The sequence below is a fragment of the Crinia signifera genome, chromosome 3 (assembly GCF_055691185.1).
Source record: "Crinia signifera chromosome 3, ASM5569118v1, whole genome shotgun sequence".
NCBI classification, from domain to species: Eukaryota; Metazoa; Chordata; class Amphibia; order Anura; family Myobatrachidae; genus Crinia; species Crinia signifera.
In genome coordinates, this window is record NC_139219.1 from 84,806,784 (window position 1) to 84,821,121 (window position 14,338).

Below are 14,338 nucleotides of genomic sequence, written 5' to 3' on the forward strand. Positions count from 1 at the left end.
CTACACGATCCTGATACAGCGGCACAGCAGTGCTAAGAGGCATCCTTCCATCTCGGACACCCGGGTGAGAGCTAACATCTTGCTTCCGTGTCAGCTCCCAGCACCAGCTCCCCCAACATCGGGGCTACGCTGGTTGTCAGCAGACCGGCCACCACCCACTTCCAGAGTGTCTGCTCCCGGTACCGGCTCCCACGTTATCGGAGGACACCAAGGAATCAGACCTCTGCCGCATCTCATCATCTACATCAGCCGGTAATATATATCCACACAAACGTTGAATTTAAAACAACCACAACTACTTCAGCAACTTTATTATAAAGGGAATTCCTATACTGCTATCTATTATTTGACAACTCTCACAACTTAAATACCAGCATGGGCTCCAAGTGGTGCTAGTCGGAACCAATATTTTATTGTGTACATGTATGTATTTTATAGTCTTGAATTTTATTGTGTATTTACTGTATTAAATAATTATTAAGTAAAAATAATAACAAAGATCAACACAGTGCGCTCTCTTTCATTTTGTTGTATTTTGTATTGCCACAAAGACTTATTAGTCTTTTTTGGGAGCAGCACTTAAGCTGTGGATTTGAGTTATTTATATATATATATATATATATATATATATATATATATCAGAAGAATGACCCCACGAGCGCCCTTAAATAGTAAGCAGCTACTCTATTACCCCCCCTGTTAGTGGGAGGCGGTGTTTAGAAATGGGAGGAATAGAGATATAGAGAGCACTTTCAACCACCAAATGGAAATTCCACCAATAGTTTGTTAAAATACAAAACAGTACAAATATTTATAAAACCAGTGTGCTTTTTATTAAATGATTTTTTCAGAATCACATCTGGAAATAGTATCCTTTTCGGAAATGCAAGTAACCCGACGCGTTTTGTCTTGAAAAAGACTTCATCAGGGGTTTAGTACAAAAATAATTAGACAGCGCTTATACCAGCTTGTTATGTTCCAAAATTACGTAGGTTGTAATGACCTCCCTCACAGGGGTAAGTTTCAGATATCTAAAAGATTATTTCAATATAGATACTGACGTATAGTTTCTTTAATGGTGTGGTGGCTGTGATAGCCTTCTCTTCAAAAGGATGATTACCCGGATTGTCCCTTTATAGGGTCAGGGTAACCACGGTGAGTCCACAATCTTTATGAGTCTTTGGATTATATGCAGTATTCAGATTAACATAAATGGGACCATCCCATTGTAGGGGGTTGTCAACGCATGTTGAAGGCAGAACAGAAAATTCAGTTTCAGACTTGTGATTCTGCTTTGTTTTTTAAGTCTCAGCCTGATGCAGTTCTGTTTGCATTCATGCTCCTAGTCAGTCTGTGCAATGCAAATATATTTCCTTCAGAGGTGGACGGAAAGGCACATATAGCCAAGAGGGTGAGATCTAATGGTATGGATTTTAACCCACAATCTTGGGAAAAGCTTCCTTTCTCGCACTCAGCGAAGGGGGAAAAAAGCGTGAAATCCGCAGTAGGGAAATGTAGATGCTTACTCCACTGCAGACCGAACGTTCGGTCTGCAGTATATATATATATATATATATATATATATTTATATTTAATTTTTCCTTTGTATATATATTTAAACTGCGCCTGATTTACCCATCTGGGTATTTGTTTGTTCATTTTATTAGATTTGCTTTTTTATGCTACATTTGATTATGATCATGTATAGCACAAGGCAGTACTGGATTTTCCAGTAGGCATGTGAGGCACATGGGCCCTACATCAGAGTTCCACCCATTATGATTAGGGAACAGGGCCACAGTTATTGCATTTGCACACAGGGCCATAGCTTAGGTGGTGTGCTTGGAGAATGAACTCCAGACAGCAACATAGCTGGAAGGAATCAACTTTTTGAGAAAAACTCAGCGACTGGGACTGCTCAGGATTTGCAAGATCCCAACATTGAATGGGTAGATAAAGAATCCTTATGCCCCAACTCTGTGTGATGTCACCCCATCTGGTCTGCCTACTGGAGCATTATGGGTCTGGTGGCTGTCCATGCACATTCTGTACGAAAGTCATTCATGGTTTATCCTGCACCAAATTTGTGACTAATGAGGACAAACATGTGCAATCTCCACAGCTGTAATGCATGGCCTGTGCCTCATTCCTCTGCTACTGGATGCTGTTCCAAAAATCCATTAAAGTGATTACAACCTAAAAGTTAAATTGTATTGGCAAGGGGTAGGCAGCAAGTAATGTGTGCCTAGGGTTAGCACGACCCTTAAATTGGGTATGGTCAATAGTCCATATGTTGACACCAAAAGGTTGACATGCACAAAGTTGATACTACAAAAAGGTCAACATGAGTTTTTTTATACTTAGTTGTTAATGTCGACCCATACTTTTACCTTATTACCCTCGGCACACTTTACAGTTCCCAGTCATAGTCGACGTGGATAGTAAAGTATGAAAAAGTAAAAAAAAGGGAAAACTCATGTTTACCATTTCATATGTCCACCATTGCCATGTTGACCTTTTGCTTGTGTCAACCTTTTGTATATGTGCATGTTTACCATATGGTATGGACTTACTGAATGTCAACTTAGACACTGTTGACCTATTATCCTGTTCCCCTTAAATTGGACCAGATAACAAGTATATTCGCAAGATTAAATATTGGTCTGTGATAGGTAAAGTCTAGGTATTCACTTAGCAATGCAAGACAATCTAATTATTATTTATACAAAAGAAGGTGTAAGATTTGCATTTGGCACCACAATCCTTCTTCATCAGTTTAATTGAGGTTCTTTACATCTTGGGCTCCTTTGACTTTCAATTCCCAGTCTATGATCCTGCCCGAGCCTCTAGCAGCCCTAACCTCAACTAAATAATGAGATCTGTGGACAGGTCGATGTCTCCCAAAAGATCAGCACATTTATGTTTCAAAAATAATTTATATAAAACACATACTTGCCTTCCCGACTTGAAGCTACGAAAGACTCTTACAGCCCCGGAAAGGGAGGTGGCTCTCCTGCATCCTTCTGCTTCCTAGTGAAGTGGGCATGATGAAGATAAATGCACTGCCAAGCAGTTACATTGCAAAGGGGCTGGGGCTAAAAGATGCAAATTGCATTATTTAGCCCCAACCCCTACCCACAGGACCATGAATTGCAGGTACTTCTCCTCCACCTAATGACAATAGTCCAGCCCTGCACTGGGAGTCACGTGTTGCATCTCCTCTCCAGGCTTCTCCAGGAAAAAGAGACAAAAAAGTAGGAATGTACAGTATTCAGTACTGTATATAAACTGCCGTGACCCCAGTGAAATGCAATGAAAAATGTATATTTTATTATATATATTATTGATTCGGGAAGTTTTAATTTATTTCCTTATTAAATAATTATAATTATCCATTTATAGATGTCTTATTTACAAAATGTAAGAAAAAAGCCACCTACTGAGATATACATGGTGAGTGAAGACGGTGATTTAATGATAATGATATTTGAGTTTACTTTGAGGATACGGTGATAGAAGCCTTTGGTCACTTTAAAATGTTTTTAAAATTGCACAAGGAAAAATGGTTTTACAAACAGCTCTCTCCGGGTTATTTACATTCCCGATTGCCTATGAAGGTGAAGAAGGGTTACAGTCTGCTCTGACATTGAACAAGGGGAACTGTGGAAAATGAAAATACATGTTCAAATTTAATAGAAACATTTCCTTAATATTCTTTCACTCCATTACCATGTAACCAGAGACCTAAATTCAATGGAGAAAACATTCTTGAAAATTATTTTTTTCCCCTCCAGGTTCTTACACAGCAGATCACTATGGAGATTGATGTGTTATGAATAAAATAAAACAACCTTCCCGTCTGCTGGGAGACTTGAGGTATATAAAAGGTAGAACACGTTACCATTTTTGGAACATTTGACCGCCTACCGTAACAAAAGCAAGAGTGACCTTCTTTTATCATGAACATTTTGTGCTTTGCCCCTTGAAATAATTGAATCCGTCTTGTGTTAAAAAGGCAGTTTATTGAGTATACAACAGACTGGGTTTCAGCATGTTGCCACAGCAGGCGGTATAGTGGATATCAGCACGTATTATCACAAAGTGTGAAATAACAAATAACAATATATATATATACATATATATCTGAAGTACTGTCATAATTATTTTTAGTGACACATAGAAGTATGTGTACAATGTAATATTTGTGAATCATTTTACAAGGGACCAAAATAAAAGAAAGAAAAATACAGCCAAATGTCTACCTCTGAAATGAAGAGTTCTTATACCATGCTCCCTTCATATATCCGGATGACCACCGCAGTGGTAATGGAGCTGACTATAGAGTTAGTGCTAATGGCAGATGGAACTGAGGTAGAAAGGTGAACATGGCTTCCATTTCTTGTAACCATACATTTTTTTTATCGTTTTATTCAAACTCTATCAAATAAAGTGTTTTAACCAACTTATTGGCCAAGAAAGATAGTCCACCATGTCCTTCTTGTAACAAACTAGAGGCTTACACCCTCCCCCAAACCCAACCTATTCAAAAAATATATATCTTTCTTACGCAAGCAATTAAAAAAATATTCTGATTTCATGATACCTTGTGCTAGAAAGCTTTTTTTTTTTTTTTAAATTGACTTTGAAACAACCAATTGAAATAGCTTATTGATACGCTCAATGACGTAAAACTTTACTTATGTATATGCATACGGTACAGCTTAGCCATTGGGAACTGTTATATAAATATAAGTATATTTCCTTCAAGATAAAAGATATTTCTTTAAAACTGCAAGGCCACCCAACCGCCAAATAGTCAAATTCTTCAATTATACAGCTGTATTTACAGAGAATGAGGGTGATTCCTGTCCCAAAGCAAGTTACATTTGACATGATGGTGAATTCGTAGCTATGTATATTTTCCAAAAATTAACATTTTCCTTTAGTAAAGTGAATTTATAACTACTGTTCTCCTTAAACAGAACAGAAAACAGAATTAAGAATATACGAAAAAGCATGTTAGATAACATGACATAGACTTCAATTAAAAGCATTGAACGCACAATGACACATTATGTACGTGTAAAGCAGACATCTTGGTACATAGTGGCTTTCCTGTGGACAAAATGGAGGTATGCTGTCATGAATAAATGACATACAGATAAATTGTGTTGTATTTCTAGGCACTCACTATGGTAGGTTGCCATGTTTGGGTGTCCTCCCACCACCTGAAACTACTCATTTCTAATACAATACATTTCTGTTAAATCCTGGAATTTTAAGAACAAATATTTTATTGGGAGTTATAATGAGGGCCACAACAGAGAATTTAAAAGATGAACTTTCCACTGAAATCAAATGTACTTTATTTGACTCAGGAAATGACTACACTGATCTTTGGAGTATCTGATTCACTCACTGCTTAACAGTGCAAAGTACTAGGCTTTTTTCAGGTTGCAATTTGAGTTATCTAAAGAATGTACAACTTAAATAAGTTCTCCAGTGTTCAAGCAAGCGTCTACTGGAAGTGGCCTTGTCACATGTCCACATCACTTAAATTACATTAATTGAGTGGTCAAATACTGTAATGTAGCTGTAAATGTAAAGCCAAATGGTCCAGCATTTACATATACGTGTATCTTTATTTTTGCTACAGCCAATGCCGGTTTCTAGACCCCCAAGGAAAGGCTCAGCCTACCGCTCTCCTCCAACATTCAATAGCATTACCCTCCATAATTGTATTGCTGTTACTTGGTTTTATTTAGGCTCATTCTTATAGCATTTATTAATGGACTATATTATTTATTTTAATCAGCCCTGCCTGCAGCAGCAACTAAAATAGAGTTCAGTAGACTCACTGATGTAATAACAGTAACTTATTAAAACTGTGGCTAAAGGAATATATTCAGAGGTGTATATTCAGACCTGCTATAATTTGAAAAGGTGAATACTGATACAGTGTGTCACTGTACATGCAAGGAGTAGGGACGCATTGCCCAAATTTATGGAAATTGGCTATGGGGGTCAGAGATGGAATTTACTAAATGGTTCCAGTGGTGGTTCCTACCTCTTCAGATAAAGTTTGTCTATGCTGCCTGGAGAGGAAAGCCCAGTTTGGTCTTGGCACCTTCCCAATGGATCTGGCATGTGCCAGCATGTGCATAACTTGGGGTGGGGATTACTCATGTGCAATACACCAGCTTCTATGGACTGCATATGCTGCAGCCCATAAAAGCCGGGTAGGACTTTCTGAAAGGCTAACAGTGGTTTTGTACAGGAAGCATGCTCTCTACTAATTACAGCTCATACTGGCAGTCCAGGAGGGAGAAAACACCTGCCAATGGAACTGCCTTCCAATGGGTAGCCACTGCTAGTCACATTGTAGACAGTGCAGCCATGGACTGTAACTGGTTTACTGAGGTGCATCCAACAGGTAAAACCCGCCACTGCCTGGTTATAATAATAGTTTAATAACGCCTACGTTGGAAGTCCTTTTTATTTTGGAAGATCATTATGAAGAAATATTTCCACTATATTAAAATCTACTTTACCTTACAGTCCACAGTTTTGCATGAGCTTATCCTAAGATTTGTTGTTCAATATTATACACTATATATTTTCAGTTCTCAACTAATTGTATGTACAGAATAATAAGGTACAGTGCATATACCTTGCTTGTAATATAAAATATTTTGTGAGTTATTATGATTCTGGTTACTGTTTGACAGGAGTTTTGGTGCATTGAATTATAACTGAACATAAATAATTATTAGTATGTACAATGTAATATGTAATATTATGCTTATGGGAAAAAGCATTTATGACAGGCAGAGTCATACAATCAGTTCATTTTCTTATACCCATGAGTGCATTGAAAAGATATTGGCTTTAAGATTTAAATTCTTAAAGGTGACATATGTACTGTAAGTAAAATCATGATCAGATAAGTTCCACATGTCAACTATGTGTTGCTTTAAGATGCCTTTACTAAATACTGAGGTGAAAAAATCCCAAAATGGTGTATCTTTAACTCATTTCAATTACTGTCGGAGAGGACGCTTATCCCACTAGATGCTTCAAGAACATTTATGATACTGTATTGAAATTGTCATAATTTGCTGGCTCTTTTAGCATGAAATGGTTTAAAAGGTTTTGCAGATAGAATACAATGTGCATACAATTACTGTCAGTGAATGGCCTTCAATGAATGCTATACTGGTCACCCTAAGACTACTAGGAAACACAGGAATCAATTCTTGGCAATCAATGATGTGGTGATTTACACGCCGAGCAGTGGACATAACCTTTCAGTGGAGCTGCCATAGGTTTCTTTCAGGAAATGTTCAGTGTAACAAATACACTCCGGAAAAGGGGAACTTGTAGACTCTTATATAAAACGCATAGAAATGTGTCCCTTTGCCATGTCCTAATAATGTTTTATACTTATTTATACAAATGACACATGTATACCTAAATAGCAAATACTCCACAAATCATTAATTTACAGTTGCATAGAAAGAGAAGAAAAATAGAAGAGACAGTATGTAAAAAGACATCTTCATCTTTGGGTATTCAGTGTCATATGCCTTCAGTAGAACACGCAGAAAGCTTTCAACAATAGAATCTTTGATTGGCTGTGTAATGAAGGGACTCTGTGCCAAGGGCAGATGTTCTCACGGATGGTTCTTTCACATTGCCTGCATAGATGAGAATAATAATAATCAATGCTTAGGATATAAACAGGCCAGACCGTATTCAGTGTGTGCTGCAGGAAGGGGTTTTATTGTTGATCTGCTTCAATGAACACAGGAATGATATAAATACACAACATTAGCAATGCATTCATTTACTGTACTTTTTGTGTAAAAAAGGTGAAGGCTTTTTATATGATGCTGGGTAAAAGTTGGAATCGTACTGTAAATAGTGCCAAAAGTTTACTTAGTGCCAAAAGTTTACATTTATTGCAAAGAATAATGTACAATAAATGCTAGAATATATACTGTATATAGCAACACTCATCCCATCTAGTCCGGCGATGTGAATACCTACAGTATGCATACGCGCGGCATGACATGAGCGTGGCTAAATCTGGATTTGGTTACGATAGCAGTTTCTATGGGATGGTAGGCAGAGGCAGATATAGACCTTATTTGGCCCTAGACATGATACTGGTCTGGGGCCCTCCTCCTTCCAACAATCCATAGCAGTATCTTTTTTTAAAGTGTGGGAAGGTCCACGTGATGTCTTTATGGGCCCCTTGAAACCTGCTGGGCCCTGAGTGAGTACCTAGGTTGCTTTGTGGAAAATCCACCTCTGATGGTGGCGATATGGGGTATGCCATTATCAAGGACCAAAACATTGGCAAAACTGTCTACACTCTGGGGCCTCCATGCAACGGTCCGTATTCGGCCCCTCTTTTGGTGGTGGGCCACTGCGCATGCGCATTGTCACTAATGCAAAAAAGTACAGCAGTAAGCACCTTCGGCAAATATCCCCCTTGCTGAGGCGCTCGCAGCCTGATTGGCAGACATGGGGCATCCTGGGACGGACCCTGGCCCTTTCATGGGCTTGCCCAAGAAAATGGTGGGCATGCCCATAGATCTTATCCATCTCTATGTGGATATTTTTTAACTTGTTATTCTTTTTATTATCATGTTTTATGGAAGAAAATCTATTTGTGACCGATGATCTGTGATTTGGAAAATTATTTTCTGACTGCTCGAAGCCGGTGAAAACACTGAAAGATACATTTCAATGAACAAATAGTTCAGTGGCCTCATAGTGAGGTGAGTGTTGGTCTATAACAGACATCCCTGATGAAGTCCGGACGGACGAAACATGTTGGGAAAACTTCGGTCACTTGCCTCTCATCGCACTGCCTAAGATAAGCAATTATTTTTAAAAGAATACCATTCTCCTTTGATACATATATTTTTATTTTTTATTTTCATTATCCTTATCTGAACAATTTTACTTATTGAGTTCATTTATTATTAAACTAGACATATATATATTTTTATGATCCACTTTTTCTCTTTAATATATCACGGATGGTGTAATGGTTAGCATTACTGCCTCACAGCGCTGAGGTCATGGGTTCAATTCCCACCATGGCTCTAACTGTGCAGTTTGTATATTCTCCGTGTACTTGCGTGGGTTTCCTCCGGGTACTCTGGTTTCCTCCCACAATCCAAAAATATACTGGAAGGCTACTTGGCTCCAAACAAAATTAACCTAGAATGTCTGTGTGTGCGTGTACATGTGGTAGGGAATATAGATTGTAAGCTCCACTGGGGCAGGAACTGATGTGAATGTTCAAATATTCTATGTAAAGCGCTGCGGAATATGTATGCGCTATATAAGAAACTGCTAATAAATAATATCCCCCATTTTTTATGTACACACATTATCACGGTTCATGAATTCCCTCCCCTGTGTACTTTATTACTTTATTGCTGTACTACTTTATTGCTTTATATGTACTTTCTCCCCTGTGTATAATAAATTTTTAACCTAATATTCACAAATACTGTTCCATATAATCTGTGCATGAAAGTTGCTATTCAAGTCCAAACCACGTCTTTCACCAAAGTTAACCTCGAAACATCCCACCACTGTTTTTGGACTTAGCTGACACCCCACAAATACAGGGGGAGTGCCTTTTATGGGACTGGACTCCTACTCACAAATACCTGTACAAACACACCTTGGCGCACATTATACTGAAACTACTAGGTCCACATATATATCCAATCCAATAGACCAGCACCCTCCTTGAAATTCACAGCTGCCATGGTGCACAGTAAAGTAATCATACAGCCTATCCAGTAACTGGCACCCACTACTAACTCATCAATAAAGACTTATACCAACAGGCTCTTCAAAAGACAAGCTTTCGGGCACTTTATTGTGCTTCGTCAGGTCTGTGGTATGTATTGATGACCTGATGAAGGGCAATAAACCCATGACATGAAGTTCGTCAAGTCTTGTGTGTTGGCTTGGTGGGTATAACAGGCATGCGATAGGCCCATATCATTGCTGTTATAGGTTGAAATAACAGCAATTTCTAAAAGTTGCAAATAGGTGCAGAGTGTTGATTATTGGCTTTAAGGCCAAGGGTGGCAGCACAGAACTGTTCACGCACTGAGACAGTGACGGGTGTGGTATGGAGATCCGACAATTGGGATCCCGACATTGGAATCCCGACTGCCGGTGCTCCGACAGGGGACAAGCGCAAAGAAGCCTGTTACGGGTTTGCTGCGCTTGTCATGCTGCGGGCTCGATGGCTCACCACAGGTTCTGTTTTCCCTCTATGGGGGTCATGGACCCCCACAAGGGAGAATAGCCACTGTCAGTCGGGATCCCAATGTCAGCGTACTAACCGTCGGAAGCCATACTGTTGGGTAGTCATTTGGCACCCGACAGGGACAGCTCTTCCCCGGATGTGGTGGCTGCTGGCTCTGAGCTGTATGTGAGATCTTGTCTGAGTAGCGAGATCTTGCGAATGCCCAGAGAGATGGAGGCATAGGCATATAATTTAACCACTAAGCTGATGCACTGTAGGGTAGATCTCTCGGCAGAGATCACTGGAGGATGACAGAGTTTTCACTCCCCCAATTCGGCATCTGAGATGTTAATACATCTTGGTGCTGCTGCTTTCTGCTTTGCCTCGGTAAATAAATAAATATATTTTATTTTGTAGTGAAAGTAAAAGCTGCTGCCACTTAACAGATCCTGTATGTCATGAATGAACGATATTCCTTATCTACACCCGTAGGTATAGAAGCAAACTGTAGACTCATTTATTGTTTCAATGGTTTATTTTGTTAGATAAGGTCTGTGGTTTATCACTTTTTCACCAAATGACAGCAACAATTTATTTCTCATATTATTAAAGACATAAGTTAAGGGTCAACAGTTAGCCCTGTTGTATTTCTCTGCACTAAACTGTTGATTAAAAAAGGGAATACATCATGAAGGTACCTCATATTTGGTGCCCTGATGGCAAGCTAGGTTCAAATGTGTGCAGCGTGCAAGCTAGGTTCTTATATAATTGTTTAAATACAATATATCATTTTTCTATTATAGTTTTAAAATTAAGATTGGTGAAAATATTTAAAAAATTCAAGACAATGAAATATAGGGGGTGATTCAGGTTGGTTTGCAAAAGCAAGCTCCTTCTTTAAAGGACAAAACCATGTGCAGTGCAGGTGGAGCTGATGTAACGTGTGCAGAGAGTTACAATTGGGTGGGGTGTGTTCAAACTGAAATCTGAATTGCAGTGTAACAATAAAGCAGCCAGTATTTACTCTGAACAGAAACAAAATACCCCCCCCAAATTTGACTCTCTCTGCACATGTTACATCAGTCCCACCTGTACTAAAGTGGCCAGCATTCTTATTGTAAATAGGCAGCATAGATTTGAGAGCTATTAGCGACCACCTCCCCTGCCCACACCCACTTTCTCCTCGGCAGTTACTACTGGTCTATGACCATCAACATCACTGCTGATTTTGTGCCGCAGAATGCTGTGCAAACATCACCTCAATCATATGCACCTGCAACGAAGGTAAGTGGGGGGCTGCGTGAAAATGGCCTCCCACGACATGCGCTCTGTGCTTGATGAAGTAGGAGCAATGCCTAATGGTGGGGGAGTTGGGAGATTTTATTGGTACTGGGGAGAGTAATGACTTCTATTGGTTTATTGGCCCTGGGGCTTTGCGGTGGTCTAAACATACAGAGATGCACAGGGTGGAGGAGGGGAGGGTTAAGTGACACAGTAGAGACCTATGAACACCTAAGCTTCTGGGAACCTTCTACCTCTAGGATGGCAGTGGTAATGGATATTTTGCCACTTGGTGGGAGGTACTCGGACATGGGCTTCTGTTATTAATAAGTTAATAATGGCAATTTCTGCACATCTTTTGGGAAATATTTATTAACCTAAAAAGACTGTTTTACAAATACAGTATAATCCCCTACCTCTTATGCACCATCATTCTTTCCTATCCTCGCAGTATTACAGGTTCAATATAAGTGAAGGAGGAGAAGGAGAATGGTGTTTGCGGAAACTGATGGGCAGAATTCTGCAATACTTCAATATTGTTATTTTTTTAAATTACTTTTGACCCCAAACCTATTTACCATACAGAGTAAAATGTTTTTGTTTTACATAAGCCTTTAATTGTGAAGTTGGTAAATTGAAATTAATCTTACCTGCTGTCTTGCAGAAACGCCCGCTGTAAACATTAAAAGAAAAATCCATTAGTGCTTGCAGATGAAATATTAAATATCAAGCATGTTCTATGGTGATTCTTAAAATCACAAGAGAACTAAAAGAAGCCCGCAGTTTATTTCTTTGTGTGCTGATTATGCTCCAAGCTCAAAAGCAACCAATTATAGACTTATTTTATAGATATGAAAGTCTTCTAATACTGCTTTTCATGTAATGCAAGTAAATTGGGAGAGCAAAATATATATTGTGTTTGATGATGGTAAATTTGACATTTTTCCAGGACCTATCACTGCTCTGACCCTGACTAGAAAATCCTCTTAAGTCCATATAGCTTCCTACAAGGGAGTGTAACCTTTCAGATGATTAAATGTGTGCGGTGTGCAAGATAGGCCAAGCATGGGGTAAACTGGGTAGGGACTGGAGTGGAATTTAAATTGAATAATGAAAAAATGAGTGCTCAAATGTATCTTAAGGCACTGCAAACAGCTAACTGACAACACTATTGTCCAGAAACTAGTATTGACATGCAATGCGGACACCAGCGGCGCCGATTATTGTGGCTGGACTGGAGCATCCTAAATTGTGATACATTTTCTCACTGCTTATACTGTAGATCTGGCTTTTGAAAGGGACAAAGGAGGAGAGCTGCACATATTAATGGATGCCTCTGGGACTTTTTTTATTGGATGCTGATGTCTGGACAAGCTAGGATTGTATATTTATTCCTGCTTCTACTGTCCAATATAGCCAAGTGCCACCCCTACAGAGTGTGTGTGTGTGTATCATGCAATGGACTGGCACTTCAAACATCCAATAACCATTAGGTCACTGCCCTCACAGACAATAGGTGAAAACCAGCAGATGCCAGTGGTTGAAATCCCGGTGATGAATGTCGGCCAGAATTCCAAAATCGATGGAAATGCCGCCACCGGAATTCCAACAGCTGGCAACCTAGTTGTAAATATGCTGGGGATTCTTAGCATTAGACAAGGAAAATGGGGAGGGTGTTAGGTTTAAGCACTGGCGGGTTGGGTTTAGGGGGGAAAGGTTAGCACTAAAAAGGAAGTACAGAATTTTCTGTGCTGTACGGACGTGTTTGGTGACTTGTCTTGACAAAGGCCCTCCAGTGGCCGAAACGTCGACTACCTACAAAAGTTAGATGTAACTTATCCAGAAAAGTACCATTAAATTGTTCAGTGATCTTATTGGTGAGTGCTTCTTGTGGATCTTACACAGTTCTACACCTGTGCTATATATATATATGTATATATATATATATATATATATATATATACATACATATATGTATGTATATATACATATGCACAGTTTTACACACACACACACACACACACACACACACACACACACACAGAAACACGGTTCACTCGTTAAGGACTATCACAGTGGTCAAATAATCTGCTCAGATACAAATATGTAACTTTATTTAGAGTTTAGTGAAGGGCCCATTCCTTAAATTATATTTCACTTTGAAAGCATACCATATGAGTGCATGTGTGTTTGTATGGGACATGAAAGCTTTGAACAAGTATGCAGCAGCATCAGACTACACAACGTTAAAAGTAACATACTGTTGTTAAAAGAATATTGCTATATAACCTAAAATAAGCAAATTTATATTCAGTGCAACAGGTAGGCAAGCTGTTACCCTCCATTGTCTGTCAAGAGAGAGTTTGTCAGCCTGCAGAGCCATGAAATCTTATTGTCACTAGATGTATTGAAAAGTAAAGACAATTATTGGATAAACAATAGTCAGTGTGCATCTCCACGTTACTCTTTATCCCTGTGACCGTGTAGAAGACTGGGAAACAAAAAAATATAGGGGCAGTTGTTTATAAAAAAAGTTATCCAATAAATGCTATGGCATGATACTGTGTCAGCTCAAAAGTTAGGATCTAGGAGTTATTCATAAGTTATTCAGAATTTTTTTTTTTTTTAATAAACACTAAAATATACTGTACATTATTCATTCTTCTGGAATTAGTCATTGCATGTCTCATTGCATAAAGCTGCCTTGTCATCTTGACTTGACTGATGTTATTGAGCTTCATTATTCATTGTCATGGCTGTCAGTTGTATATG

General features: G+C 38.9%; 1 protein-coding gene across 10 annotated transcripts in view; it reads right to left on the bottom strand.

Moving 5' to 3' along the window:
• Positions 1-4,002: 4,002 nt before the first annotated feature.
• The window catches only part of UTRN (utrophin), a 587,017-nt gene continuing 576,681 nt past the window's right edge, over positions 4,003-14,338 (bottom strand). For all 10 annotated transcript variants that reach the window (XM_083176136.1, XM_083176132.1, XM_083176141.1 and 7 more), the window contains 2 exons: positions 12,217-12,239; positions 4,003-7,697 (listed from right to left, as the gene is read on the bottom strand). In XM_083176136.1, the coding sequence (XP_083032262.1) occupies positions 7,689-7,697; positions 12,217-12,239 (32 nt within the window). In that variant the 3' untranslated portion in view covers positions 4,003-7,688. The remainder of the gene's footprint in view (positions 7,698-12,216; positions 12,240-14,338) is intronic.